Below are 27,876 nucleotides of genomic sequence, written 5' to 3' on the forward strand. Positions count from 1 at the left end.
GTACCGAGCGACTTTCCAGATGTTATCGTTGTCTGCGAGAAACTCATTCCAGTGCGTCTTCTTTTGTTTGCAGATGACATCGTGGTATTGTTTCGCCGTACTTTGGGCTGTCTCTTTCCAGTTGCGGTACTTTTCGTCCCGCCCGGCGCTCCGAGCGAGCACGATTTCGCCAGTATGTGTATACATGGCGCAACTGTGTTAAGTCGGCTGTCCACCAACGTTTCGCGTGTGGTGACGGTTTTGTCTTTGGCGTCAAAACATGCAGTGCCTCGCTGACCGCCGTCATAAGTCGGTCCGTCTTCTGCTGTACCGTGCCTCCCGACGGAGTGGTGGCCAGAGCAATCGCAATTCTGGCATTGATCTCTTTCCATGGTGCGTTTTTCAGCAAAAGTCGCTCCGGATGCTTCGGGACTGATCACGGTGCATCGAACACAGTCTCAATGGCACGGTGATCCGAGCCGTGCTCTGTCCCATGGATCGCACTTTTGATCATTGAGTCTGTCAAATTATCAGAGGCCAGGGCGAGGTCGATGGTCGACTCGCAGTCCCGCTCTGTCCACCGCCGTGCCATGTCTTTGTACCTCGTTTGAGTAAGCTGCTGAGAGCAAACTCGTTCATGCGGTCAATGATTGGATCCGCTTCGCCCTGTCTTCCCAGAGACACCGCGTCTCCTCCCCAGAGTTGATCATGGCGGGTAAAGTCTCCTACAATCATGGCCTCCACCAGAGCGTCCGTGTCTCGCCGTATCTTTGTGATTGCTTTTCTCGGGTGATCGCACGCATCGTTCAACGCCGAGGCGTTTCCCCCTCCACGTAAAGTGAGCCACCAGCTTTACGGTGGAAGATGTCCCGCCTAGAGTAAATATCGGATCCCCCGGGTCACCTAACGAAAGCCTTAAGCGAACGCGGAGCGGTGATGCCTTTGCACCATCGAAAATTCGGACCGAGTCACCACCAAGGAGGTTTGGAAACTCATCGGGACCCTGAAAGACATTATCCGCCATCAAACCACGGTCATCGAGTCCCCTCGGAACGAGCTACAGGAGATCAAACACAACCAACAAGTCCTGCAGGAACATACCGAGAAGCTCCATGAGAAAGTGAAAGCTTTACGACAACAGGTTGAAAGCGCCCCCCTGCAATCACCGCGACTAGGACCTGGGCGGTAGTCGCAGCCAACAGCGGAAAGGCCACACCCTCGCTGAACCACCGAAAACCCGAGAAAGAGCAGAACTGCGTCCGAATCAGCACTCAGAGAGCCTTTGATGACCCAAGAGATAATGACAGCAACGGCGGAAACGCTTTTGGGTGATATCCTCCGACTGATACTGCCAACACATAAATTCACACAGCATTGCAGAGCGACGCTGTAACACAAGACGCCCAATTGGCGTCGCCCAATTGGCTGGTATAGGTACCACCAAGCCCGGCTATCTCATTCTATTCAAGAACGTGGAGTCGGCTCAGGCGGCTCGCAACAACACTGAGTGACTACATAAATTAGGCAGCAACACGAAGCTGGTTAAACCACGGCTTGCTGTACACCGCACCTCCACCGAGGTATTTGACCTGGGAACGTGTGCCACCCAGGCAGCAGAGAAAATAATCCAAGATAACGACCTGGCAGAACATGGTTTCCACATCGAAGAACTGGCCTGGATGAAAGCAGATGACAAGGCCCTAGGGAAATTCGCGGCGTTGGTAATCTGGTCCGACTCCGCAGAGAGAGCAGAACATAAGCTCCGTAGCGGTTCCGTTGTTAGCCAACACTACATGCCTCAGGTTGAACGACGCGAGATCAAGAAAAAGAGATGTTTCCGATGTCAACGGCTAGGATACCTGGCATGGCCAGGAAAAGAGACCACATGGTGCGGACACTGCGCAGGTCAGCAAGCCAGAGCCTGGTGCCTCGACTGTGGAGGCGAACACGCTACTGGAGATCGCCAATGTCCAACCCCCGCGACCTTGAACCCCAGCCGATGCTAGAGAGCAACCTACGCATCCTCCAGCTGAACATGATGGAACCAGGACCAAGAGTAGAAGCACTCATCAATGACCGCCAAAGCCAAGGTCTCGGCGTCCTTTTGATCCAAAGGCCATCTATCACCACCTACCGCACACGTGTCAACCACAGCGCCTGGCGATTATATCGACCCACCGCATAGACCGACGCAGTTCGATTTTGCAGCCTGGTCTACGTGAACGGACGAATCTCCACCTCCTCACACCGTCAAATACCCTGTGACCACCCAGATGTCGCAGCCATCAAGATCTGGACAGCCGATTCTCAAACTCTTTACTTTTCGTTTACATACCACCGGTGCCACTCTTTGCGGCCGACAACACATCAGCAGTGCCGGCGCTCACAGCAATAGAAGAAACCATCACAACCGGTGTGCAAAACGAACAGCGCTCTACGAGTATCATTATCGCGGGCGCTTCAACCGACACCATCCGTTGTGGGGCGGCAATCACGTTCCACCCAGATTTGTCGAAGACACCAGCTACGTAATCACCTTTACCCAGAGCTGCCTCTCTCGAGGTACGGCGACATACTGGTTTTTTAATAATCCAGGACAAAACTCGACCATTGACCAGACAGTGACAAACAGGCCAGAACAGCTTGTCAGATGTCATTTGTACCACAAGAACTACCGGTCAGACCACCGCGCAACCTATTCAGAATGGAATCTCCAGCCCCAGAACACACCAAAAGCAAAATCGAGGAAGGCGTACGAGCGCGCGGATTGGGCCGGAATAGCCGTGGAAGTAGTTCCGCAGATGAGTCCATGGAAGAAGAACATTAAGACCCGCCCAACACTCGACCGGGCGGGGGAGCAACTCACATCGAAAGGGCTTCAGCAATAGACCAACCAGCTCACGCCCGACACTCTCCCAACATTATACTCTAAAAGATGGTTTACGCCCGAACTCAAGATTCAACAAGTCGAAGTCAATCAACTGAGCAGAAGATGGCAGGCGAGCTGCGCGGAGCTCGGACGAGAACACACTAACACCACAGCTGCTGCCTCTCTCCACCCGGAGCTTGTGTGGAACCCATAACCGAACTCGAAATTGAAAGATCACCGACTCCAGCGAAGGAAGCTACTGCACCAGGAGAGGATGGTCTGATGGTCTGGAAGAAGCTATGGCCATATTCGAAGACCTTTATTACCTACATTTTCACAGCGTGCACAGATTACAGATACCATCCGAAACGGTGGCGGAGTGCGAAGACCATTGTGTTGCGAAAACCAGGCAAACCAGACTTCTTGCTGCCCGGTGCCTACCGTCCGATCTCACTGCTCAATACGCTTGGTAAGCTTCTTGAAGCAGTGATGGCCGACGGCTGTCCTACCTTACAGGGAAAAACAGCCTACTGCTGAGAACTATCATTCCACATATAGCATTGTGGGTACACCAAAGCTTGACCTACTCGTACAATAGCAAAAATTGATCGACGGAATGATAATTCTTGAGTAATCCATGTTTCCTCTTCAGAAGCTAGTCTTGAAACCAAAAATGTTGCAATTAACTCTGAATTTGGCCAAACGGTGATGAATAGAACAGAATTCGGGCCGAAGAGATCTAAGTAACGCTTGCTTTAAGAATTTGTAATCCGTGTGGAGCAATGTCGACATAAGCAGGTCTCATTATTATCCCCAAAATAATGTGATCCATAAAAAACTGTAATCTCATCCCCTTCGTTAATTTCTTTCAATGCCACGATATGTGCCCTTGACTTCTTAGCCCATACAATTTCAGAATTTGCCTCGCAGTCATGGTTCACGAATCGAGCAGGGCCCAGAAACATCGCTACTGCTTGACACCGAGAGGATTGAAGGATACTGAAGTCTTTGCCACATGCCTCTAGTTGCAGCTTTTCGCTTTTTGTTAGAGGTACACATACTCCGTCGAGGAATCGGATTGTTTCTCCTCTTTGGAAGAAGCACTTTGCAAAGACGGCAGCCTCTATGCCTGAGAGATTTTCAGACCTGGCAATCCTGAAAGGACATTCGGGGTCATAGATTTGAAGATAACTTCGAAGCTGTGTGCTGAACCATCTTGACCTTAAATCAGGTCTTTTCTTGGAGACCGTGTATTTCTTCAAGCAGGGCATTTGTGAAATGCTGCGCTGAGCTTCCTCAATGTTGAATGATTTGCTATTGCTCAGGATCTTTGGTATATCTACCTTGTTTTTGCCTTGAAGTGGACAGTAATCTGCGGAAGTCTTGCGTGTGATTGCCGGAAACATCACTTCTTTAAGGTTCATTCCGTCAATCACTAAGTCTATTGCAGCATCATCCATTTCGGCAAGCAACGCCGGAGTGAGGCCTTCTTTTTTTCCCCTTTGGAGAGAGCAACGATATTCCTTGGTTTGTCTCATTTGAGTAATGGCCTATCGAAGAAGACAAAGCCTCGAGGAAGACATAAAATAGAGCATTTTATAGGCCGGAAAGGCTTCAATCTCACTGCCATATATGAGGTCTCTAATTTGGACCACCTGGCACGCCATTTCTGAGAGATATTTCTATATAAAGATCAATACTATCCCGGCTTCCTATGAGAAGCAGCAAATTTCAAGGGGGTTTTATTTTAGTATATGATTCGTCGGAGAGATCTGTCAAAAATGGATGCACTTGAAATAGATATACCTTGTCTGACGTCACTTAGCTTTGAAACAATCCTTGAAAGGGGTTGAAAGGTACAGTAGCTCTGTTTATTACCGGCTCTCATATCATACTCATCTTTAGTGATATCTGACTACTGTAACCTTAAATCTGTGCCCAACTGTCTCTCCTTAGCAACTTTGAATGATGACAACATCCGAAACGCAAGTAGGGTCCCAGAAAGTATCCTTGAACAGGCCCGTAATTTGCAAGTTGTTTGGTATACGCCCATAGTGTCTCCTTAAATCAACTGTGAAGCGGCTCGGACAAAGCTTACTCGGCATGAGGATTAGGAGAATTGGGAGAATTAGGAAAGTTCCAACATTTTGACAGCTTATCGATTAGAACCCGCCGTTCCACTCCAGAGGGAAAAATTGCAGATTTAGACCGGTCCCCGATTCCAATTCGTATTTGGTTCAAAACTGAGCATACAATGACATGCCTCCGAGGAAGTTATAAGGCTCCGATAATTTCGCATTCCGATAGCTTCCCAGAATGCGATCAAGGATGGCAGCTGTGGTGCTACTGCAAGCCTCGAAAGGCCAGTGGCGAAGAAGCGAATAAACAGAAGAGGTACCTACGGAGTCCTTGTCGCTTTTTGTTCTTGGTGCGATCCCGAACGTAGATACCGTCGCCAACATAAAGGACCGTCTATAATACGCTGGTCGGATAGCAGGACAAGTAGCCGGAAAACCAAAAGCCGGGATCCGAGAAAGAAGGTTACAAAAAGCAAAGAACTGCCTACGTCTTCCCTTTTGACCGTCATACTACAGCAAATTGCTTCATGCGGACTCCGAAGTATCTCTCGAATCATTCAATGAGAAGTCCAAAAGGCACTGAATACCATTATGTGCCAATTGTTCCTTCTTTGACTTGCTCCACCCAATGCTAAGCCTTGTTCAAGATCTATCTCTCGTCGACCATCTCACCCGGCATATCTCAGGTAAAACGCACAGCCGAGTCGATGACCAAACAACACGCCCATCTGGCACGTGGCATCTTGGTCAAGGAACATTCATTCTACAACCGACTTCCTCGTAAGCTTTTTGTTCGTGGTCCCTCGGACGCGGGGGGTGTTGCGCGGATGCACGGCTGACACTGCTTGCACCAAGTGTATATCTGTCAACTAGTAAAGTGCCAAGGTATGGTGGGGGACAGGATCTGGAAAGTAGCTGGATTTGAATTAACTAACGTATGTATACCGTAACGAGCGGAGTAACCGTGGCGAAATATTGCAGAGGTACTTCCCTCAAGGACCCGAGATTTCCCACCATCTTGTGTAGTCAGTTCGTCAAAATCATCAGACGTTCATTTCGCCATCTGCTTTTTATTACAAACAGAACCATAACAAATTTTAGCCCAATAAGCGGGGCTGTGACAACAGCGAACCTTGACCCCTCGAAGCTCCGTTGGATCGCGAATATTTCACACATACGGTGTAGACACCTCATGCTTCTTTCTACCCCCGTTTACAAGCAAAGCAAGCATAGAGAAGCTGCTTCAGCAGTTCAATGTAAATATCATCATATAAAAATCTCTGAAAATCCGCATCCATCGTGTGCGTGTCGGTACTTATTCCAGTATCTTCCACGAGTCAGGTACGACGTCATATTACTGACAATGTACCGTAACAGTAAAGTACATTAACTTTTACTGCATTGTCGGAGATACCTCAATCCGCAAGATCCAAAAATGGCGATAAGCTCTCGGCCTGGAAATATCATTCTCCGAGCTAAAAATAACTCTTGCTGGCTTCGCCGTTCAGGGCCACCTCCCATCTCGCAGTGTTTGACACTGTGACACCAAGTCCATCCATGCGTGTTACAGACCCAGCAACACTAGCTCTGTCTAGACTAACCTACTCTTCTGACTGTATCACATGGTCTGCTAAATCAGGATATACTAACGTCCCAGCATCCACCCTCTGGCATCGCGCCAACGGGCGGCAGTCGAGGGAAAGATAAATTGCTGATAAAATAAAACACCGTAAACGTAGTTTTAAAAACGAAAAACGCTCAGCTCTAAAGCGCGTCGCCATGAGCTATCATATTATGACGCCATAATTAAGCATCCCGCTGAAGGTCCTTTCGCTTCAGCCGCAGGAGGCAGTGCGAATCGACAACACCATGAATCATCCTCCGATTTCTTTATATTGCGAACTGTTGCCCAGTGTCACTGAGAGCCGGTCAATATCCGACCCAATAATGCGGGACAAGAGACGGAGTCCGTTACACCGCCCCGCTGCCACCTTCTACCGCCTGCCCGTCTTCGTCTGCCTCATGCCCCTTGAATACCACCACTCCGCTGAGATATTTTTCCGTTCCGGCACGAATACCCACCTCTGAAGCAACTTCAACCACCGACTCCAGTCGAATCTGTCATAACGTGATTCCTTGCCGAGCGGCCATCCCTGCCGAGCGGCCACCCCACCAGTATTCTGAATCTTTATACATTAATTAATCAACCAAAACGCCCTTGAATTCACTAAATTAAGCTCTGGGGCATCTAGTAATCCGATGCCCTTTCTGACCGCACCCAGAACATTTGATTTGACGACGTACAGGAGGTAAAATAGGCAGCTCGGGCTCCACTGGGAGAGTTGGGATAGATGGTGTATTAGATATATATATCTCACCACCATCATTACCATCAATCTCAGCGACCGTACGATTTGTGAGACTACCCTGGTAGGATATCTGCTTTTTCGATTTAGCCCTCTTTTTCACCTGCTTTGCATTTGCAGCCCGTAATCGCTTGATTTCCGCATCTTGAAAAATAACCTTATGTATGATCTTGAGGGTCATATTATGATACCGCTCAAGATCACGCTTAGTAGGGCTAGATAGCTTATTTAACCCATCACTCAGTACAGCATCGATCCTAGCTTTGCGCTTTGCTAGTTGCTTAGTGTTCTGAGGTATACCAGTTGAGATATTGCTATCTGATGTCGAGCCTTGCGAACTAGGTCGATCTGGTAGGGGTGAGGATTGAAGACGAATATTGAGCTTAGATAGCACTCGATCAGGTTCAAATGGGATCAAACCAGTAGCCGCAAAAGCACTATAAATAATAGTGTCTTTAAAAGCATCTGCGCGAGCCATAGGGAATATATCGATGAAGTCGTCTTTCTCGATAGAATTGATGCCTAATCGGGTATATCCTGCAACCCGGCTTCCATAAGACCTCTTCAAAACCGCAAAACAGCCTACATCAAGAGGCTGTAAAAGATGAGATGCACGGGCAGGCATACAGATTGGTATGATATGATTTTCCTCGCAAATCTTATCAAATTGAGCCGTAAGGTGACTGTTATGACCATCGAGAACCAAAAGACGATATTTTCCCTTTGTACAACTTGTAGTATGCGGTATAAAGTGTTTTTGTAGCCAATCAACACCAATCTCGTCACTCGTCCATCCATTAGGGCTATGGTTTATAGCCCATTGGTCAGGGAGGTCGTCGAACCATCTTTCCATGAAGTTTTTCCCTTTGAAAATAATGTATGGCGGGAGCGCATATCCAGATGCACCAATAGCCTCAATTATAGTCACCCATTCACGATTCCCAGCTTGTAAAACCCCTCTCCGACCGGTGTAAAATGATTCAGTAATCACTTTAGTGGTCGCACTAATCCCCATCGCAAAGCCTGATTCATCAAAGTTGTAAATATCATCTGATAATACCCCATACTTGATAACAGTTTTTTGAAAGAGATTAAACCACTCTATGATAACCTTTGGATCTTCCATTAAGGCCCTCTGGTAGTCATATTTGCGAGAGAATCGGCTCGTAAGCCCAGGATATCGTTTAAGATATTGGGTTGGCCAATTTTTACTAACAGTCTGGGGGGTATCATCACCCCGGCGCTGGAGTAATAAATTGGCCATATCTCGTAACATCTCGATTGTAAGAGCTCCACCTCTCGAATCCATAGAGATTAACCAATCTTGAATCGATTCCTCCTCAGCTTGAGTAAATTTATGGCCGTTTGGTCGAGTATCAGACCGATTCGTACGGCCGGTCAGGCGGGCCCGCAGGGTAGAACGAGGGACATCGAAAGAGCGTGCAGCAGCTGCGACCGAAGGAATTTGGCCATTTTGAATAGCTTTGATAGCTAATAGGACCCTGCCCTCTTGTTCGATGAATTTTTGGGCTTTTTCAGTGCGTTTTGGGGGCATTGTGGATGATTAAAAACAAAGGTTGCTTAGGAGATGGGAAATTTGGAGTGGGGTGGCCGCTCGGCAAGGAATCACGTTAGACCTTGATCATGCGTATGTAATCTACAACCTATAGCTCATTATACACCTCAAATGAGAAGTAACTTACTGTCTCTCTTCATTACCTCACTGACTTGAGTCCTCTATTAGTCCGACTTCATGCGTTCTGCAGTGCTCCTCCCCCTTTCTCGGCCTTGCACAGCACCAGAACCTCGTACTGTGCGATATTTTCATCGAATCACAACAGATTTCGTTACCTATGATGCGAGAGGAAATCTTCTTTCCAGGAAGGTGCCTGTTATTATCGGCAACCCGGGAGAAACATATGTTCTGATTGACCCAGGGGTTGGGAGTGCACTCCGTGCTGCGAGTCCCTTTACATCAACTTCTGCAGCTTGTGCCGAAGATAGATGTAAACTTACATTTTTCCATGATTCACAGCACTTTAGGTCTGGTACGTTGCTAGTGCGCGAGATTTCTTTTCACAGCGGGCCATCTTCAAGGACCGTTGGACTCGACGCCGGTGCGCTTTAGACAGTGCCTTTTTGACCAACCGAATTTTCTTGTTGCGTGCTTCAGAATAGGCGAACCAGTCGTGGAGGTCCTTTGTTCGCGTATGCTGGCGTCGCAGACGGTGGACTTCTTTGGCAGCCGCCTTGCACTCATCATCAAAATCAGGGTTCGATCACACGGACGGTTTGGCCCATGGAGTCGAGGTTCTGATTGCTGATTGAACAACATCGATTATTGTTCGGCACTAGGCCTCGATCTGCGGAGGGGGCTGCTTCAGATAGGTCTCTTGCTTCTAACCTCTGTTCGGTTGACTGAATCAGCATTTTATCATCAGTCGCGTTCCAGTTTCGCCGCTTCTGCTGTGTGAATACAGGTGTTTCAATATCAATCACCGTCCTAATCGGAAAGTGGTCAGCTGAGTGCTCAATGTCATCCCCTCGCTCGCATTTGACAAGCCTAATGGCGAGGCTCGAACTAGTGAAGGTGAGGTCTATCACCGACAACTGGTCATTTCGAGTCCAAGTCGCTTTCCTTGCTCGGTAAGCAAGTCGAGGTCTAGTTCATCAGTAACCTCCAGTAGCTGCTCGGCCTCTTTGTCGGCTCTAGTCCTTATGGTTAAAAGCTTTTAGTGATCCTCAATAGAACGGATAATTTGAGAGTGTACCGTGGATTGAATACAGCTCAGTAACTAGCTGAGCGGCTTCGTGGGAAACAAAATTTAATAAGCTGTCTAATCACTTCTCCCGCAATTGTTCATTACAAGTTCCATAGATAAAATCAGCCCTTAGTAAACCAGGGGTTTCATGGTGTTGTGATCGTTACAACGACAATTTCAGGCTATCACAACCTATACCCATCATGTATTCTATTGTCTTAATTTTAGGTTTTGTAAGATGATCTTTATATTTCCAATGTGAAGGATAGCTTTATCACCACTCAATGCTCCTCGGATCATACCCTGTGTACCAAATTTTTGGTACTTGCACGCCGAGTACTGTTCGCGGCAAAGAGAACACACGTCGGATAGGTAACTGTAAAGTAATTGGACCAGTGTAATCAAAGAAGTAGGGTGTGAGATCCGGATTTAATTGATATGTTAGCCCGAATCGACCTCTGAATGATTCCGTTAGAGAAGAAGGAATGGAAGCTAAAGTTAAGAGCTTCATATTCCTCTGCCATGGTTTATTCGAAAGAGATTCAATGTTTTGGAAGTTGCATCGTACTCCTTTGAGGGAATATAACTTGACCGTGGGTGGCGACTGCATATATCTTAGGCCGCATGCTATTGTCAAGGGTTGTTGTAGGTCATCGGAGTCTTGATACACCTCGAACCGCTTTACGACCGCCATTGAGAGAAGGCGGGGATAAAAATTCTACCCAGGAGAGGTCAGACCAGTCATGGGATATATAACCCTCCTCTTGATACTCATGAATGCAGATTGCCAATATTAGACTTGGCCATGAGTACTTGTAAATAGCAACAATAGCTTGGTCACAATTGGATCGGGAAGGCCACTGCAGCAACTGAGCCTTTCCTGTGTATGACTGAATGTTGGCAGAAAGCTTGGAAAACTAAAAATTGCTTTCTTCCTTTCAAGCTTGCGTCAATTCGGCAAAAATTCGGCAGAGCGAAAAAGAAAAATGAAACTCCAGTCCAACACTGTTCCCAAAAATGACTCCTTCATCGCGGCCCAATAGCAAATAAGGTCTAGCTTCGTCAATTTTTGCAGATGACGCAGCTGAAGAGATTACTTGAAAAAGAAACCGCCTAGGCTCTAGTCTATAAAGAAGCGTGGAAATATTACATGACAGCCAGAATCTCTTCCGCTTTGTGGGCAGAGTTTGCCAGCGGCGAAAATATCACTGAATGTCCGTGTAGTTCACTTTAATAAGAAGTTCCCAAATATATAACGTTACACCACTGTACCTTGATCCGCCAGATCCAAATATGGTACATGTAACTGCAGAAGCAGCTTCTCTATGCTTATTTTGCTTGGAAAATGGAGTAGAAAAGAGAATGAGATATCTGCAACGTAGGTGTGACATATTCGCGATCCAATGGAGTTTCGATGGGTCAAGTTTCGTCGTTGTCACAGCCCAGGTTATTGGACTGAATCTTGATATTGATTTGATTATAGTAAATATCAGATGGCCAAATGAACGCCTGATGGGTTTGATGAACTGACTACACAAGATGGTAGATAATTCCCGGTTGTTGAGGGAAGTACCTCTGCAATATTTCGCAACAGCTACTCCGCTCGTACGGTATACATACGTTAAAGACTCTGTGCCAGCAAGACAAAAGAAGCGATAGATTCGTCATTGCGCGTCTTTCAGATGGATGTATAGCGTAACAGCATGTCATCTAATGAAACTTATCTGGAAACATTCTGCTTTTGACTTGGAAGCCATTCCCTGGGCAATGTTACAGACCTAAATTCGCGGAACCATAACGTAATCTAGCTCAGTCAATCCTTATAATTTCTTATCTTTGTAGCCCGGCTCAAACGTCACGTAATACACTAATGACTTGAAAATATGGGTCTCGAACTGATTTACCAAATTGCGGAAAAGGTTTAAAAAGCCAGAATGATCCAAGAAAACTATCGACTTGATCGAATCCTCCATCATTTTCTTCCCTGCTTTCCTCCCAAATCTGCAAATCAACAGCAAACTAAGCCTGTAAATGGACGATTTGGGTGATGGGCTTCCCTCACAAGATGAGTTACGCACTGCTGTCTCTTTATCTAGAGCCATGGAAGCAAATGTCTGCCATCAAAGCAGCAGCCATCCCGAAAACACCCATGACGCGGAGCTCCATTCCCCCGCCGAATCGTATAAAGCTCCAAATATCTCTGGAGATTTCTTTCCCACAGAGGAGAAGCTGCGGTCTGCCCTTGCCGATGCTCAGTTACAGCAAGGCGTTTTACAGACAGAGTCAAGCATTGCTAGGAGTTTTGGAGAACAGCTTCTAAGTGATGCACTGGCTACCAAGGTTGCAGATTTGCTGAGCAAGCCTCGACCTCAAATCCTTGAAGCTGACGCTTACCTTGGTGAAGCCAATGAAGAGAATGATATTCATTGGCTTGATCTCATTCAAGAGTCACAGTTCGAGCCTCGGTGTCAAGATAACGGAAACTATCAATGTCGTATCCAAAAGCGCAATGCTTTAGTTCGGATATCCGCCTGGGATCACGACCTGATTTTTACGTGTCGGCAACTTGTTTACACTCAAACCTACTTAAGTGACATGTTGGTTGAACGAGACACTTTGGAATTCATGGCGAGGGGTCTGTCGTCGTGCAACCAAATTGCTTCCGATTGTGAGTGGGGTGCCCCGATCTCATGTAGCTTTCCAATGACTAATGGGGAAAATTAGTTATCAAGACCAACCAGGTGACACTCGCACAAATCACTAGCAGATTGCAGCCCCTTCAGGAAAAATTGAAACGATTGACTAGCACACTCCAGCCGCCTCTTTCTGGGCTCCACTGCGATAGTGCGAGTGAAGAAAATTCAGCACCCAAGCACGACGAGCGAGCCAGTAATCATTTTGAAGAAAGCAGGACTACAGCAAAAGAAGAAGGTTGGACGCAACACTCCACTCCAGTATAATGAATATAGCTGATCACAGGGTGCAGAGCTGCCCCATTCCCGCCGATGGACTTCACCGCATCTTCAATGCCTCCTGCCCTGGTACAAAATTCATGAGCACCTACCCGATGATGCGATTGAGAAAAAATTCAAAGCAGATTTTCGTCACTATCGAAGCTGCGGTGCGATCCGCGCCGCTGTTAAACGGGAAGCAAAAAAAAATCGCAAATGGCACGTGAAGAAAAAACGAGCGGCTCCAAGAACGGCAGAGCCTGAATCTGGCATGCTTTCAACTATGTCGGTCTCTCTTCAGAGCCAATACCCATGAAATGCACATACATCGAGCACTTTGACGGAAAGGAAGTCAGACACTGAACCAAGCCAATTCCCGAGAGCCTTGACAAGGAAACTTCTACCACCACGGTTCAGGCACAATCCAAGCAGCTACGCACAGTCTGCCGCACCAAAATTTCATGAATATGAGATGAGCCGTCCAGCCGTGCCTGGATCTGTTTAGAATCAAGTGCGCGGTGCTTTGCGAGGAAGTAACGTATATATGAGGTGCCGGAATAGGGCGGTGTGCCGAAACTTCACATAGATACCTTCATCTTCAACGAAGATAAATTTATCATACGATAATGATTATCCCATGAAAAGGTATTTTTCATTATCTCCTGCCTCTCCAGTTAAATTGTTGCTAAATTGAAGTTATTATACAGCCTATTGATCAGGGCGTGACTGCGCGAACAACCGTCAACTGGAATAGAATATAAAACAGCGGTACTTGGATCTTTTCTCGCTCGGATGCCACAGGAATCCAAAATGCCTAATTTTGAAATTACACATAACTCAAAATCTATATTGTGGAACTGAATACTTATATCAATATGTTTACACTATGCTGCTTGAGAACTTTGTCTCTGAAGGTCGGTCCAGGATACTTAATGACGACCGGACTGTGGCACCCGTTACGACGAGTGATACGAGCGATTGTCAGAATATGTCACGATTAATACTGTACTGTAATCCGGTGTAAAGGCCATACATTAATCCGGAAGTCCGCTCTGTTGGTCAACCACAGCTCGGCAGCCATCCATGCTTACGACCGACCCAGCAACCTTGGTTAACCAACGTAATTCTCAGCCGAGTTCATATCTCAACAACTATATCTAATTGTGATAAAATATCAAAGTTAACTTAAATCATCTCAATACTGTTTCTAGCCCTCTAGGGAAATGTAGAAAGTTAATGGAAGTTAGTTGAAGTAATCATGGAAATATATAAATGCATTTCCCTTTTGCGAAAATTACGCCGTATATTGTGCTAAAGCAACGTAATAATCATTTGAATAGCTTAAACCCAAAAAGGACTATTTCGTATGCTTAGAAAAGCCTATATGCTAATACTCAAATAATAATATCATACAGTATGGTTGTTGAGATAATGCATGATGAAATGGGAGATGCTCGATGGCAGTCTGGTCAAAACAGACGGGTCGACAAATGGTGGCAAGAAAACCCAACAACAAGTCAGGTCTGTGAGCTCTAGACAAATGATGCCTATCAGGGATAATCAGATGCTATATCAAGGAGCATAATGATCATAAATCTTGAATCAGGAAATGAGTGGCATTGTTGTAGCTGTCTATCCTTCTCTACAGTCGTAGGTTGCCCATAACCCTTCCTCACTGCCTGAGGCAGTAATCATACAAGTGTCGTGATTTCCCCACTACAATGAGTAATTTGTCGCCTTTACTATGTGGACGGCTGGGAATCACGTTAGCACTTGCTCGACACACTGTCTAAACTGGTCTAGTAGGTCATTTCTCACATCCCAGTATTGACCCTGTGGCACCGCGCGAACGGACGGCCATCAAGGGAGGAGAAGGCAGCAAACCAGCAGTATCTGACTAGACCTCGGAATTACCCTTGCGCGGGTCGGCTCAAAAGTTTTGACCCGCGCCCGACCCTCAACCCTCGCCGGTCCTCGCGCGGGTGATCCTCACTGACCCTCATAGACCCTCATTTTTCATAAAGTTTCTACGCTTTACTTGAATCGGATGGATAAAAATGCGAATTCATCTTATAAAATACTGTTATTTACACTTGTTCTAGTACGTTAAATGATAATACTATAAACCCACCAAGAATGAATTGAATATTATTAAAATCCCTCTCGATCTGATAACTGCACACTTGAATCTTTCACATTTTGACTAGATATGTATAGAAGTCTTTACAATTAGGTAGTTAAGAGAGGTTAGTGAACAGATATACGCTATTTCGGGTGCAAAATATATATCCAGTACTGCGGTGCACAGTGTGTCCTCACAACCTTTCGTCCTACAATATCACTTCAACACTTATTTTATAGCTAATCTTTCTATGATTTAGAAAGGAACACAATAGACGTTGAGTGATTTTGAGTAACTTGAAAAGTAATTCCAGAGTTCCATTCTGATCTTTCTTCATGCCAAAGGAATGTCACTATGACTCTATGAGACTGGCGTGATTTTCTTTTTTGAACCACGTAGGCCGCCAGGGTCGAGGGTCTCAGACGGGTGACCCTCTGATTACGAGGGTAAATCTGCGGGTGACCCTCGTAACCCTCATTTCTTAGCTAATTAAATAACAAAAGACCCACTGCTAAGTGGAGTGTATCGATCTATCAACTTCGAATCTTCAGCTCTCTAGATTCCCCTACTATCCCCTGGTCGTCCCCTAGCCGTTTCAAATTCTATTAACCAGACTTTTGTCTGTAAGTCCTTTTGATTCTCATTATGCCTCCTTCTTCGTGACTCGTGAGCCTTACTTAGCACTACGAATATCCTACATTATATACTATGTCCCTACCCTTCTCTGACCCTCATCCTCCTCTATCTACGGGGGGATCCTTCAAATCCATTTTACTTTAGTCTTCCTATCGACTCGCAGTTTACACCAGAGATCTCAGAAAGCCAAACTGCCTCAGTCGTCAACTCAGAATTCACTCAACATCTACCTCTACCTCCTCCTATCCCCGACAGCCTTCAACGCGTAGGCCCCGACCGGTATATGCAGTACGTTCTGTATACTACCATGTCAAGAGACGCTTTCGTTACTTGGTGGTTGATGACAGAATATGGGATGAAAAAACGAATCAATTGGGACACAAACCACTCTTCTGAGTGTTGGAAACAGTTTGACCAGGTAGCAGATATAAAGACTGGGAAGCCAATGGTTATGTGTAGGGTGTGCGCTGCGCCTCTACAACATCCAGCCCTTTGCCGCCATGGGGACTTCTTCTATGAATAAGCATCTTAAGGGCCCGACCTGTTGTAAGAGCACTAAAAGGCCAAGTATTAAGCAGATGATAGAGGACGCTGTGAGTTAGAGATCCCTCTCTATTCTTTATAAGAAACTTATACTACTAGGCGAAACATGCTCCGAAAGCCATGGTCTTTACGCAGGAAGAATGGGAGCACAAAATTCTAAGACTCCTCGCTTTGTCACGACTTCCTTTTCAATTCATTGAACATCCAGAGTTCCATGAACTTATTTCTTTCGCGCACCTTGCACCACAGCGGCCTAATATTCCTACTGCAAAAACTATTCGCGCCCGGTTACGAGGATATGTAGCGGAACAGCAACAGAGTATGCCACGACAACTACCAGGAGACTCAAAGCTCTCACTAGCATTAGATTGTTGGACGTCTGCCTTTCAGCAAGCGTTTACGGCAGTAATCGGCTACTTCCTCGACAATAACTGGGAGTATCGGGAGGTTTTACTTGGCTTTGAGCCTCTTTCCGGTACCCATTCGGGTCTGAATCTTAGTGAGGTACTAATGAGGCTCTTTCAACAACACAACATTACAGACCGAGTGCTCGCAATTACCACCGATAATGCGTCGAAAAACAATACCTTGGTCAACTTTATAAATGAGGCTATCCAGTCACTTGAGCTAAGTGACAGCTCTACTATTATACGCGTTCCATGTATAGCACATGTCATCCAGCTTAGCCCAAAGGATCTCCTTGGTCAATTGAAAGCAAATCCAAAAAACGAGATGGCGGAGACAGAGTGGTCTGAATCTCGTAACCAGTCTCTTCGTGCGGCACAGCAAAAAAGAGAGATAATTGACACGTTGAATAAGGTAAACAGCTTCCTTTTAATTTGCATTTATTTCCTAATTTACCTATTAGATACGCAGCCTAGCGATTTATATCAACAGCAGTCCTCAGCGTCGAGAGGCCTTCTATAACCTTCAAACAGAGGAGCCAAAACTTGTTCCTATCCAGGATGTTAAGACTCGCTGGAATTCGACCTTTCTTATGCTCCGGCGCGCAAAGCGGCTACAGTCTACCTTTGATGAGTTCTGTGAGCATTACGGCCAAGAGCAATTTGCCCTTAGAGCAGAGGAATGGCGCCAGGTTGAATATCTGCTTTGGATTACACAACCATTCTTCAAATTTACATCCCTTCTCTCGCAGACGAAAGATGTGACAATTCATCTCGTCTTGAGCATCTACAATAGGCTCTTTGACCATCTAGAAAAGTCAATCCGGCAGCTGCAGCGAAAGAAAGTCCCTTAGAAGCAGCTAATGTTAGCTGCCCTTCATGCGGCTAAGGGAAAGCTCTCTCAATACTACAGTATGATCGATCAGATCCCGGGTGACCTTTATGCAATTGGCACAATCGTTGCACCGCAGCAGAAGCTACAGTTTTTCTCCACTAAGGACTGGGATAATGCATGGCGTATACGGTATCGCAATAGTCTTGAAAATTGCCTCGAACCCTATCAACGGCGGCTTTTAAGCGCCCAGCCATCGGCTAAGGCTCAGCCATCAGCCTCAGCTATCTCAGAGCTTGAAATGATATGTGAACCAGAAGCGTCTCAACTGTTAACAACTGAACAACACAATGAGCTTTTCGCAATATCTTGATAGCGGTATGTAACATAAAAACTGATTCATTATATCCCTAACTAACGTTTCTAATAGCAACGGTTCGTTCTGGTCCTCGCATCTTCTGGAAGGAGCACCAGCATGAATTTCCAGCGCTTGCAAGCCTTGCCCGCGACGCTCTCTCAATCCCCGCTACTGGTGCAGGTGTAGAGCGGCTGTTTAACTCTGCACGGGATATCTGCCATTATCGCCGAGGCTCCCTTACCCCTACGACTATCCAAGGCCTGATGCTATTCATGTGCACATCCCGGTTCGATTTTGAGGATGAATAAAGGGCAATGATCAATGAGTATCTCTCATATGAAGAGATACAGGCGGCTAGTGAGGAAAGGGATACCGAGGCGAGCGGATTTGACCCAATTAGTGAAGACGAGGAAGGAGGAGAGGAGGGTTCTATTCGGACACAGTGCCCTAATCAAGCTCCTAGTGAGCGAAGCCAAAGTAAACGGCGACTGAGTGTTAGATCTACACCAGAAGAGAGAAACAGAGATGACGATGAAGATGTAAGAGATCTTCCGCCACCTGATATGCAGCAGCGTACGTCAGGTAGGGTCCGGAAACGATCAAGACTTCTTGATGGATATGAAACACCATAAGTAGTTCTGTAGCAGAATTTGATATGAAAACAGAGCTCTTTTATCTGATCTATACAAGATCTATTGAATATTCTCTGTAGTCTGAAGATGTAAGCGAAATACTCAAAAATACTGCTTAAATTTACATAAAATATGCAGCCCACGAGTTCCTACTGTTTGTCACGTTTGACTACCCGTGGGTAACCCACGGGTGACCCTTACGAGGGTCGGACCTAACCTGGACCCTCGCTGCAGGTGAGAAAGTCGGACCCTCGACCCTCAAAATGAGGGTCTGAGGGTGACCCTAGGAGGGTCACCCGCGGGTCAGGGCGAGGTCTACTCTGAACAATTTCCGCACGGTTACTTCGCTCGTTACGGTATACATACGTTATACGTGGGGTCGCATGGGTGAGCACAACCTCGTCATCGCCTGGCTGACCACTGAAGTATAACGTAATTCACTACCGAGTGGCCACCTCCAAAACGCATGGTAAATCCAATGTATTACAACTTAGTTTCTCAGCAACGAGAATCTATATAGAGTTTGTCTTAATAAACTAATGCTTTTCAGGTAATAATTAGCTTCTCTGGGGAGTTTGAATATGTTTACGACTTTCTAAGTACGACATTATATATATTTCTGGCCCTCAGTAACGTAATTTCGAAAATCATGATAATATAACGTTTCGAGATTCTTGAAATTAATATATAGGATTTTAAATCGTTATCGATCACTATCCAGAAAAAGTAAAATCAAATAATAATGCGGTTGTTGAGATACTAAGTTGTAATATATCGAATTTACTATGCGTTTTGGAGGTGGCCACTCGGTAGTGAATTACGTTAGCAAGTGCTAAGGTTGCTGGATCGGCGGTACGCATCGAAAGGTCCTCGGCGGATAGGGAGCTGGACCAAGGTTGGAAGATTTCCGGACCAACAGGGAAGGGGGCTGACAGAGTACCCGACCGTGGGAGGAAGCGAGTGCTAATTTTGGAAACCCGGATAATGAGTAAATCCTTAACTATATATCATAATACACACTTTCCGTAATACATCGGGTAATATTCGCCGTGAAATTATTCGGTATGATAAATTACAGCAAGTAACGTCTATCCCTTCGAAACCGCTTCCCGCCGTCACCGCCCGTGACCGAGATACTTTGGAAGTCGCGCCAGAAATTCTACCTTTATATATTGTCGGAACTTTGCAATGAAATGATGTTAATATCGCCATTATCTCCTTCATTTGCTGCGTCTAATTTTATCGAAAATTACATCCGGTTGAGTGTTCTTTTCATCGTGGAAACCTCTGCCGTCCCAAGCAGGGCTTTGGCCGGCAAACACTTTTATCCAGCTGTAGTCCATAGCTAGCGAGTGGTTAGGGGAAGCTTCGGATTTCTTATTAAAGCCACGTTTTAACATATGTCGCCAACTAGAATCATATTTTCTCTACACACTGTATCAGGTAAAATGCTTGTTGTTTGCTTCAACAGAAATCCTTGGGGTACTTTCAATTGCTTAGTAACGATGATCCGTAAAATACCATTACAGAGGCGATGTAACAGCCCTGTCTTGTATGAAACAAGGCCAAATTTGACATTTCCTAGTCACGTGAGATCAAGGCGAAAATGCCTTTCGGAACGGAACTTGGTTTTTCCTGCACATCTACTTTCTCGAATCATGGAGAAGTAGGTGGGGCCTTTGTCCGGTCCGAGATTGAACCCGAGGAATGACCTTTCACGTGTAACCAAGCTCCTACCTCACCCGCTCTTGCTGGTCAAAAGAGAATACTACGATGGCCACGCACCGTTACCGTCACCGTCACCAGTCCTCTTTGGAGGGAGTTATAGACTTCTCAATACCTTTATCATTAACAGCTCAACAGCGCCAGTCGGCGAGGGACCTTGTGACCTGGCTTTCACATGGGTATGGCCTCGAACAGGCTGGGCGGAAGGGTTACAAGCCAGCGGCACTTATACAGGCTACCCTTGAGCATGTCGCATCGCCAGATCATTTCCTAAAATTTTTCGTTTCATATATCTACGAAGAATTATGTCCAAAGGATACAACTGTGGTTGATTTCAACATTGATGACGCCTTGTCGTATTTCGATGGCTTGGCTTCACGGAAACCTGAACAGTTGAACAACCTTAAGGAAGCTCTTGAAAAATGCGCTGAGTATATTGTTGAAAATTTCCTGCTTCCCCGTGTGTTTGTTCCACACCCATTTGTTTTCAGCCATGCTTTCAGCCATACTAAGCATAGGCTAACTTGTGGTTTTAGTCAGAGCCTCATCTGTCAAAACGCCACAACCGACTCCCACATCATTGTCGTCCCTGCAAAGCTCTACTCCAACCGGAACCAGGCAGCGTGTATCCGTTCTACGACAGAGTTGTCTTGTGCGTGACCGCCACCGTTGTGTAGTTACTCGAAAATTCGACCGAGCCGAAGCCAAAAAACGATTCGCACAAAATGGAGAGTTCTGCACGGATGATGACGATAACCTGTTGAGGGGAGAGTCTAGTGACCAGTTTCAGTTCTTGGAGGTTGCCCATATTCTGCCCCACTGTCTGACAACAATAGCTTCTGGAGAGACGGATTTGGTATGTCTGATACGGACGTTCTATCTGACCATTGCTAATGCGGGTGCTTAGAGTGATTCAAAGAAAAATGTTCTCCGCATCTTAGATATGTTCGATCCTGGGATTGGCCATCTCATTGATGGCCCGAAAATCGATAGCCCCTCAAATGCCATCACTTTAACCCTCGATTATCACCGGTTATTTGGCGAGTTTCAGATTTATTTCCAATCCACTGGCATACCTCACCAGTACAGGATTGACTCCACAGAGCAAAGCCCTTTTCTGCGTGACCCTTTGTTTCCTGTCACTCGCGACCTCACCTTGAGTCCCAACCATACAATTGATCCTCCATCCTCCCGGCTCCTCGATGTCCATCGTGCAATTGCCCTCATTCTGAAACTGAGTGGCGCAGGTGAGTATATTGAGAGAGTCCTTAGGGACATGGAGCAGTTACACATCAGCGAGGACGGGTCAACAAATTTGGGATCCCTTGCGGGCCTACGACTTGGCGGATGGTTAACCTTATCTGTGCATTAATCTCTTATGTCATCAGTGTACCTGCTCACTTTCCCATATCGTTCGCGAGAGGTCAGGCTACGGTGCCGACCGTCATTGCCTTCCATATCCAGGAATAGTAAGTTAATATTTCAAACCTTCATCTTACTTAGGATGAAAAGTATAGAATTGGATGGCCATGTACTAGTACATGCACGGCTAAGGTAAAAATTACATAACTATCGAAAAACAACAACTCCACCGTCGCTCTGAAAGTAGCAACTACAGTCGCCCAACCCGCAAACATCTTCCATCAGTCAGAAGCTCTCTCTCTCTTAAATAACGCTTTCGGAAATTGGTCTCTCTACCAGGGCACTGGGAATTTGCTCCAACACTAAACGTGCCCTACCTAACGGTTGGTACAAACATGATTTTTGGTAGAATAAGCAGGGTAAGCGGGGCTGGAATATTCTGGAAGAATAGTCGGCCTGGGGTTAATCGTAAACTTTGTCAAAATAATTTTATCATATCTAAGCTGTTCAATATGGAATCCTCAGAAGTTCCTGTCGACCACAGAATCATCAAGATAATCAAACGCGTCAAATGCCCTCCTCATCATGGTCGGAGCTCACACATCGACATTCTCGACGCATTTTCACGGACTGCCATACGAGACAATAAGCCCATCCCCGAATGTGAATCCCACCATACATCAGAGCTTGCCGGCCCTGATACAACAGGTGGTGTCTTGATCACGCTTCTTCGCCCGCCTCGGAACCAATGCTTTGATCACGGCTATAGTGCAGAAATTAGCCGTTGCCGTACAACACAGGCGGTGGCTGATTTAATAATCACCGCAACGAAATCACTATCGACGATGTTAGCGTATTTGACACGTTACCCCTTTCGCCTGAAGGATCCGACGATAATGAGCTTGTCAGAGAGGCCGAAGCAACTTTCAGCCACATGGTTGAAGCCAAAAAGCCCGACGTCATCCTCTGCTGCTATCAAGGCAATTCGTCTAACTCTTTTGTCAACAATCTTCGCAGCATAGGAGCGGGTCAGGTTTTTGGCCCGCATGTCTTCACAATTAGCTCTGATTGCAGTGCTCAAAGGATTAACGCATTTCATCCCAGTTATGCGGTCAATTACAACGCCACCTATAGTTGCTTCCGCCGCCTTCTTCTTCTTGAGTTCACCTATGCCTTTTATAACTGGACAGGAGAATGGAAAGAGGAGCCGTGGATGGAGACTTTACGATTACATTGTCGCACAACTGCCCAAAAAATCTCCCGTAAGCGGCATCGAAATTATTCAACCTAGCGTGGCATCTATAATAACCTTTTATCAGGGGACCAGAAGAAGATGCAAGCAGAAAAACAAATCAGTCAACCCGATGTAATGATGCATCGCTGGAACAGTACAGTCGATAGCGAAAACAGCTTCTACCCCCCAGACTGCTTTTCTTCTCCCAGGTTCCACTGCCAAGGCCTTAGCGCAAATCATCTATTGATCGGAGTACATGAAGTTGAGGGTCAGTGTACCAAGCCCGCGTACGGTACTGTAGCTCCTTGGCAAAATTACATCTGCACCCTAAATTTTAAGTAGTGAAGCTTGGTTGTTGTGGTACTAGGTATGCGGTATTTTACTGCGGCCCTCAGCTTGGTGTGGTCTGGCCATTAAAAGACCTACGCTAGTGCCTTGGAAGTGGGGCCTGGGAGAAGAAAGGCAGTCTGGGGGGTAGAAGCCGTTTCCGCTATCGACTGTATTATTAGTGGATTAAACACGGCCTTGTATGAGATACAGTTCTTTCGAGCCAATATGAGCAGCGACCAAATCCAAACGCGGCTGACGGAGAGCAACCTATCCTGGCATTGCGCTGACGCGGTTCTTTTTCTTTCAAATTTTGGAGATGCCCACGACACCGGAAAGTATGCTCAGATACTCTTGGAAAGCTTTTATACTTGGTGCAAGGAGGCTTGTGCACCCACAAAGCCCGAGATAATCAGTGAAAAAGATGAAAATCGCGGCTATTTTAAACATCGGTACCTCACGGAGGTTACCGCTGAAATTCCTGATAATTTCACTCGTCGCCTCCACAAATGTTTCCTCAGTTTTTTGAAAGACATGAATCTTTCTTTTCGAAGGACAGAAGATAGCTGCAACCGATTCAATTTCGACATTCAAACCCAGAGAGACGCATTTTCCCGCTTCTCCCTGAGCTTGGAAAAAGAGTCAAGCAAAAATAGCCCGATTTGCAAGGGACTTGAAAATCTGGCAATACACTAAATCGAATCAAGAACTATTTGTGAAAGGAATTTGACCAATTAAAGTAACTACATGCGTCCAAGGATCCTCGATGCCAAGTTCACAAAGTGTACATTCAAGAGTAGTCTAACTCGCAAAACCGGGGAAAGAGTCAACATATCAAAGACTGTATGACATGGAACACTAATACTACATTCCATCTTCAGATCCATTCAATTCCCTCGTTCGTCATTATGCGAGATTTCGGCGGCAAAGTGGACAATTCTGTTTCAATTCAAACCAGCCCGTCAAGCATTGCTGATGAAAGACGTGTTGGCAATTTGTTATCACGAAAGCCTGGGCATCTTGTACAAGGCATATCGGGCATTCTGGAGACACCTGGGAAATATGAGGAGAGAACGTTGCCATGGTCAAATCCACAATCGGGACTTCATTTTCGAGTAAAGCCCATCCATGCTGTCCGCCTCTGATAAGGTATTCAGGGCTGCGAGAGGGTGTATAGATTGCGTCGAGAAGTATCGGCACAATTCTTGGGTCTTGGCCTGGCATCCGTCCCAGAGCTTTCACTCTCAGCATACCGTGCCGAGGCCCCTGACATTCACCGCAGAAATCGAGAGCAGGCCCATCGCAAATGCTGTCACGAGAGATAACTGACGGGGAAAGACTATAGTTATTACAGCCAAGGGCGTCTCCAGCGCATTGTTCCAGGCGAACGTACAGACGTTTGCCGAGACATCTTTCAAACGGACAGCTTTGTACTGGCACATTTTTCAACCACGATGTTTATTTTGTTGATATTAGAGTGAGGAGCACAATGAAGTGTCAGACTGTGGTATGTTGACTGGGTAGTGGGCTGTTTGGTTGGGTCTGCCAGTGGTTAATAAAGAAGTTGGCGTTAGGCGGTGGGATAGCCGTTCCTCGTGGATCGAGAGACCCAATTTTGGACTCCGGATTAAAAGAATATCCGTAATATTAAATTACAATACAATACAGTCTGCAATGTTCCCGTCACATATGCCTTAACGTAAGTCGTTACAGAGGCATTGGCTCGGTCGCATGATGAACTTCGGACCTAACTTAGGAGAGAAACTTCTCACGCAATCTATTAGGTATGCATCCTTTTAGTTGAGTGGATCGTTAAATTCGATCAGCAATTATAAGTAATTGCAAAATTAGATATTATAGACCCTTGTGACGCTGGAGCAAGCAATAATTTCACTCTAGCGGTGTATCTTTTGTTCACATTAACTGTTGTTCACCCAGCCATACCAAGTCAGCACGTCATATTATTCACATAAAACTAGGCAATATCTAATATGAGAGGTAGAAGATGATCTGAGCCACTTCCATCTAGAGTAAAAGTTGATTATAATGAAGGTATCTAGTTGAAGTTTCGGCACACCGCCTGATTTCGGCACCTCACAAATACGTTACCACATATATATTGCATAATTAATCTCAATCTAAAAGTAACCTAACTGACTAAAGCAGAAAGGCGGCCTGTCAAAAGCTAATAACTGAGCAGTACTCTTTATAGCCCCAGCTTTGTATTTCATCTTCAGCCCTTCGTACATCGTCACTGCAAGATCGTTTTGCTCGACGCCCACTGCTGGAATTGGTCTTGCGCTTCCCAGTCTGGGAGGCTTTTTTTGCTTCAAGGTTGCGCTGGGCCTCGATTATATCCTCATAGCTCATAACTTTAGCATTGCCCACCTTGCGTGCTGGCTTCGATGTTCGACTTCCATTTTCATTGTTCTGTACCAAGAGCCGCTCGTTGTCATTACGAAGAAGTGCACGGTCCGCGAATGCCTTCTCCGCTGCGTGGGCAAGACGGTTGACGAGAAGCCTAGAATCTTCGTCCCACCCACGAACTTCTTTTTGCATCTTATGACACAGTGACTTTAGACCGTCAGCCGTGATGGGTGTTTGTGGTGTTTGTAGCAGCTCTGCACTGGCAGGGTAATGGGCTACTTTAGCAACATTCCCCCCGTTGGAGCAACTGGCTCCTGGGGGCGGCTGAATGTCCTTCAGTACCCGGTCAGGGTTCCAAGGAAACAATCCAGTTTTAGACCATCCCGCGTTGATGTTACGGGGCGTTACAGCAGAGTTTCGCGCCCGGCTATAGAGGGAAGTGAAATGCTCCAACCGCACAGCATTAGCTCCACCCCGATAGAAGAGCTCTACTTGTTCCCGATAGGCAGTCTTCAGGGCACTGAACACGCTCACATCACATGGCTGAAGCTTATGCGAAGTATGCGAGGGAAGTCGGCAGGGAATGATGTTATTTGCTAGACAAAACTTCAAGACCTCGAGGGACTCATGCGCAGCAAACCCGTCGCTAATCAAAAGGCGCGGCCGCTTACCAGCACGGGCCTTGGTTTGAGGGTCAAAGACATGCTGGATCCAGTACAGGTTGATGGAGCTGTCTGTGTATCCGTTCTTTGAACAGGCGAAATGCCATCCGGGAGTGGGATAAGTGGTCCAATTACTACGGTGGGTAGAAGCAGGCCAAACGACCAGGGGATTCAGAGACCTACCATCTGCCGACAGGCACTCAACGGCAGTAACCATTTTCCGTTTGACAGCAGCACCACGGTATTTACACATCTCCTCCCGCCCTACTAACACCTTGAGAGCACTCAAAACACTCAGGAGGACGCCTGTCTCGTCCATGTTATAAACATTCTCCGCGAGGATCGCGGGGTTGTCCAGCTCCGTCTTGATGACACGAAACCAATCCTGCACCTTGTCGTAGATATTGTGATCATGTCTCTTCCAGTCTATTGTTTTTAGTGTCTTCGATGTCAGCTGGGGGTGACGGTTGTAAAATGCTTGTGGCCAGTTCTTCCCTGGCGGGCGAGTGTCCTCTTTGGCGACCGGGATTGGCGTATGTGATGAGCGTCGGCGGGCGATCTCCCACGCCAGAGCACGTAAGAATTTGACCGGGAGGGGGTAACCATTCTTCGATAACCGTAGAACGTATTCCAGTAACGACTTTTCTTCCTGCGGGGTAAGGTATTGCTGTTCCACAGCACGCTCCTTTTTGGAAATCCTACCATGGTCACGGTCGCGTAATGTAGAGCTTGGAATACCGCTAGACTTCGATAGAGCAGAGTAATTTTTGGGCTTATCAGAGAGTTCGTTTAGGGCGAGCACAGTTGTTGCTGGGTCGTTATGCTCGTTCATTGGATTGGAGTGTTTGAGTGTGACAGGAAAAAGTAAACTTGGCCCTGGAGGTGGGCAACACGACTGACCCCGAGAAGCACGTGGGCAAGAATCTCTCAAAATTAGAATTCCTTACAGTACATGCTCAGTACGCTTTGTATGTAATGGCTGTACATAAACCGTCCTTAATAAGCAGACCATGTACCCAAAAATTTCTTGTGCGAACAAACAGTAAATTTATTTCAGATGTGGACGGTGTATGGAGTTATAATTCTAGTTATTATTGATCGGAGTTATCTGTTTACTAAGACTTATGAGCTTAATTCCGTAAATATCGACTAGTCGGGGACCATGGAAGCTTAGCACAAATTTGCCACGGAAACCTTGTTAGCAACAGAAGTTCATTTGCCATGAAATATGCCAACAGATCAACGTAATTATGGTTGAAAATGGAACAGCCTATAACGAAAATATTAAATTCTTATTTGGAGTTGGGATTAATGATCTGCGACCGGTTGATTGACTTTCCTGGCATTATTTTCCAAAGTACCTCAATCCCGAGCGGGTACGAGGGGACGCAGTTGCGGTGGGACGCACGTCGTCAATCCCTCCGCAACCGCTTCCCGCCGCACCCGCTCAACCTCAAGATACTTTGGAATCAAGCATCCAAAACGTGAACAACTTTAGTGATACTTTCGAAAGAAAAGCAAATTAATACTGTCGATACTAGTCACTCATTGATAAAATTCCTTTTTATCTAAGATTACGTTGACTATTTGTGAATTTCGTTACGAGAATTACTACTGTTTGCTCTAGCATATCCCATACAGTTCGAACAAACCCAACTTGGCTCACA

At 46.2% G+C, this 27,876-nt stretch overlaps 6 protein-coding genes across 6 annotated transcripts; 5 read left to right on the forward strand and 1 right to left on the reverse strand.

Annotated features, from left to right (window-relative positions):
• Positions 1-12,085: 12,085 nt before the first annotated feature.
• Positions 12,086-13,014, forward strand: N7511_011356 (uncharacterized protein; the record flags this gene model as incomplete). The annotated part of the gene is made up of 2 exons (XM_057133733.1): positions 12,086-12,722; positions 12,779-13,014. 2 exons carry the CDS (start codon positions 12,086-12,088, stop codon positions 13,012-13,014), a joined length of 873 nt encoding a protein of 290 aa, XP_056978690.1.
• A 3,327-nt stretch (positions 13,015-16,341) lies between these two features.
• On the forward strand, positions 16,342-17,564 carry N7511_011357 (uncharacterized protein; the record flags this gene model as incomplete). Its single annotated transcript, XM_057133734.1, has 3 exons — positions 16,342-16,356; positions 16,406-17,125; positions 17,175-17,564. The coding sequence occupies 3 exons, from the start codon at positions 16,342-16,344 to the stop codon at positions 17,562-17,564; spliced, it is 1,125 nt and encodes a 374-aa protein (XP_056978691.1).
• Positions 17,565-17,573: 9 nt separating this feature from the next.
• N7511_011358 (uncharacterized protein) lies at positions 17,574-18,208 on the forward strand (the record flags this gene model as incomplete). The annotated part of the gene is made up of 2 exons (XM_057133735.1): positions 17,574-17,850; positions 17,973-18,208. The coding sequence occupies 2 exons, from the start codon at positions 17,574-17,576 to the stop codon at positions 18,206-18,208; spliced, it is 513 nt and encodes a 170-aa protein (XP_056978692.1).
• Positions 18,209-18,214: 6 nt separating this feature from the next.
• Positions 18,215-18,536, forward strand: N7511_011359 (uncharacterized protein; the record flags this gene model as incomplete). Its single annotated transcript, XM_057133736.1, is given in 2 exon segments — positions 18,215-18,473; positions 18,487-18,536. 2 exon segments carry the CDS (start codon positions 18,215-18,217, stop codon positions 18,534-18,536), a joined length of 309 nt encoding a protein of 102 aa, XP_056978693.1.
• A 1,859-nt stretch (positions 18,537-20,395) lies between these two features.
• Positions 20,396-21,629, forward strand: N7511_011360 (HNH endonuclease signature motif containing protein; the record flags this gene model as incomplete). The annotated part of the gene is made up of 3 exons (XM_057133737.1): positions 20,396-20,717; positions 20,794-21,113; positions 21,165-21,629. Coding segments are annotated over 3 exons (1,107 nt in total), but the record flags the coding sequence as incomplete, so codon positions are not given.
• A 3,729-nt stretch (positions 21,630-25,358) lies between these two features.
• Positions 25,359-27,041, reverse strand: N7511_011361 (uncharacterized protein; the record flags this gene model as incomplete). The annotated part of the gene is made up of 1 exon (XM_057133738.1): positions 25,359-27,041. One exon carries the CDS (start codon positions 27,039-27,041, stop codon positions 25,359-25,361), a length of 1,683 nt encoding a protein of 560 aa, XP_056978695.1.
• Positions 27,042-27,876: the final 835 nt, after the last annotated feature.

The sequence above is a fragment of the Penicillium nucicola genome, assembly GCF_028828085.1.
Source record: "Penicillium nucicola strain IBT 29836 chromosome Unknown utg000013l, whole genome shotgun sequence".
NCBI lineage: Eukaryota > Fungi > Ascomycota > Eurotiomycetes > Eurotiales > Aspergillaceae > Penicillium > Penicillium nucicola.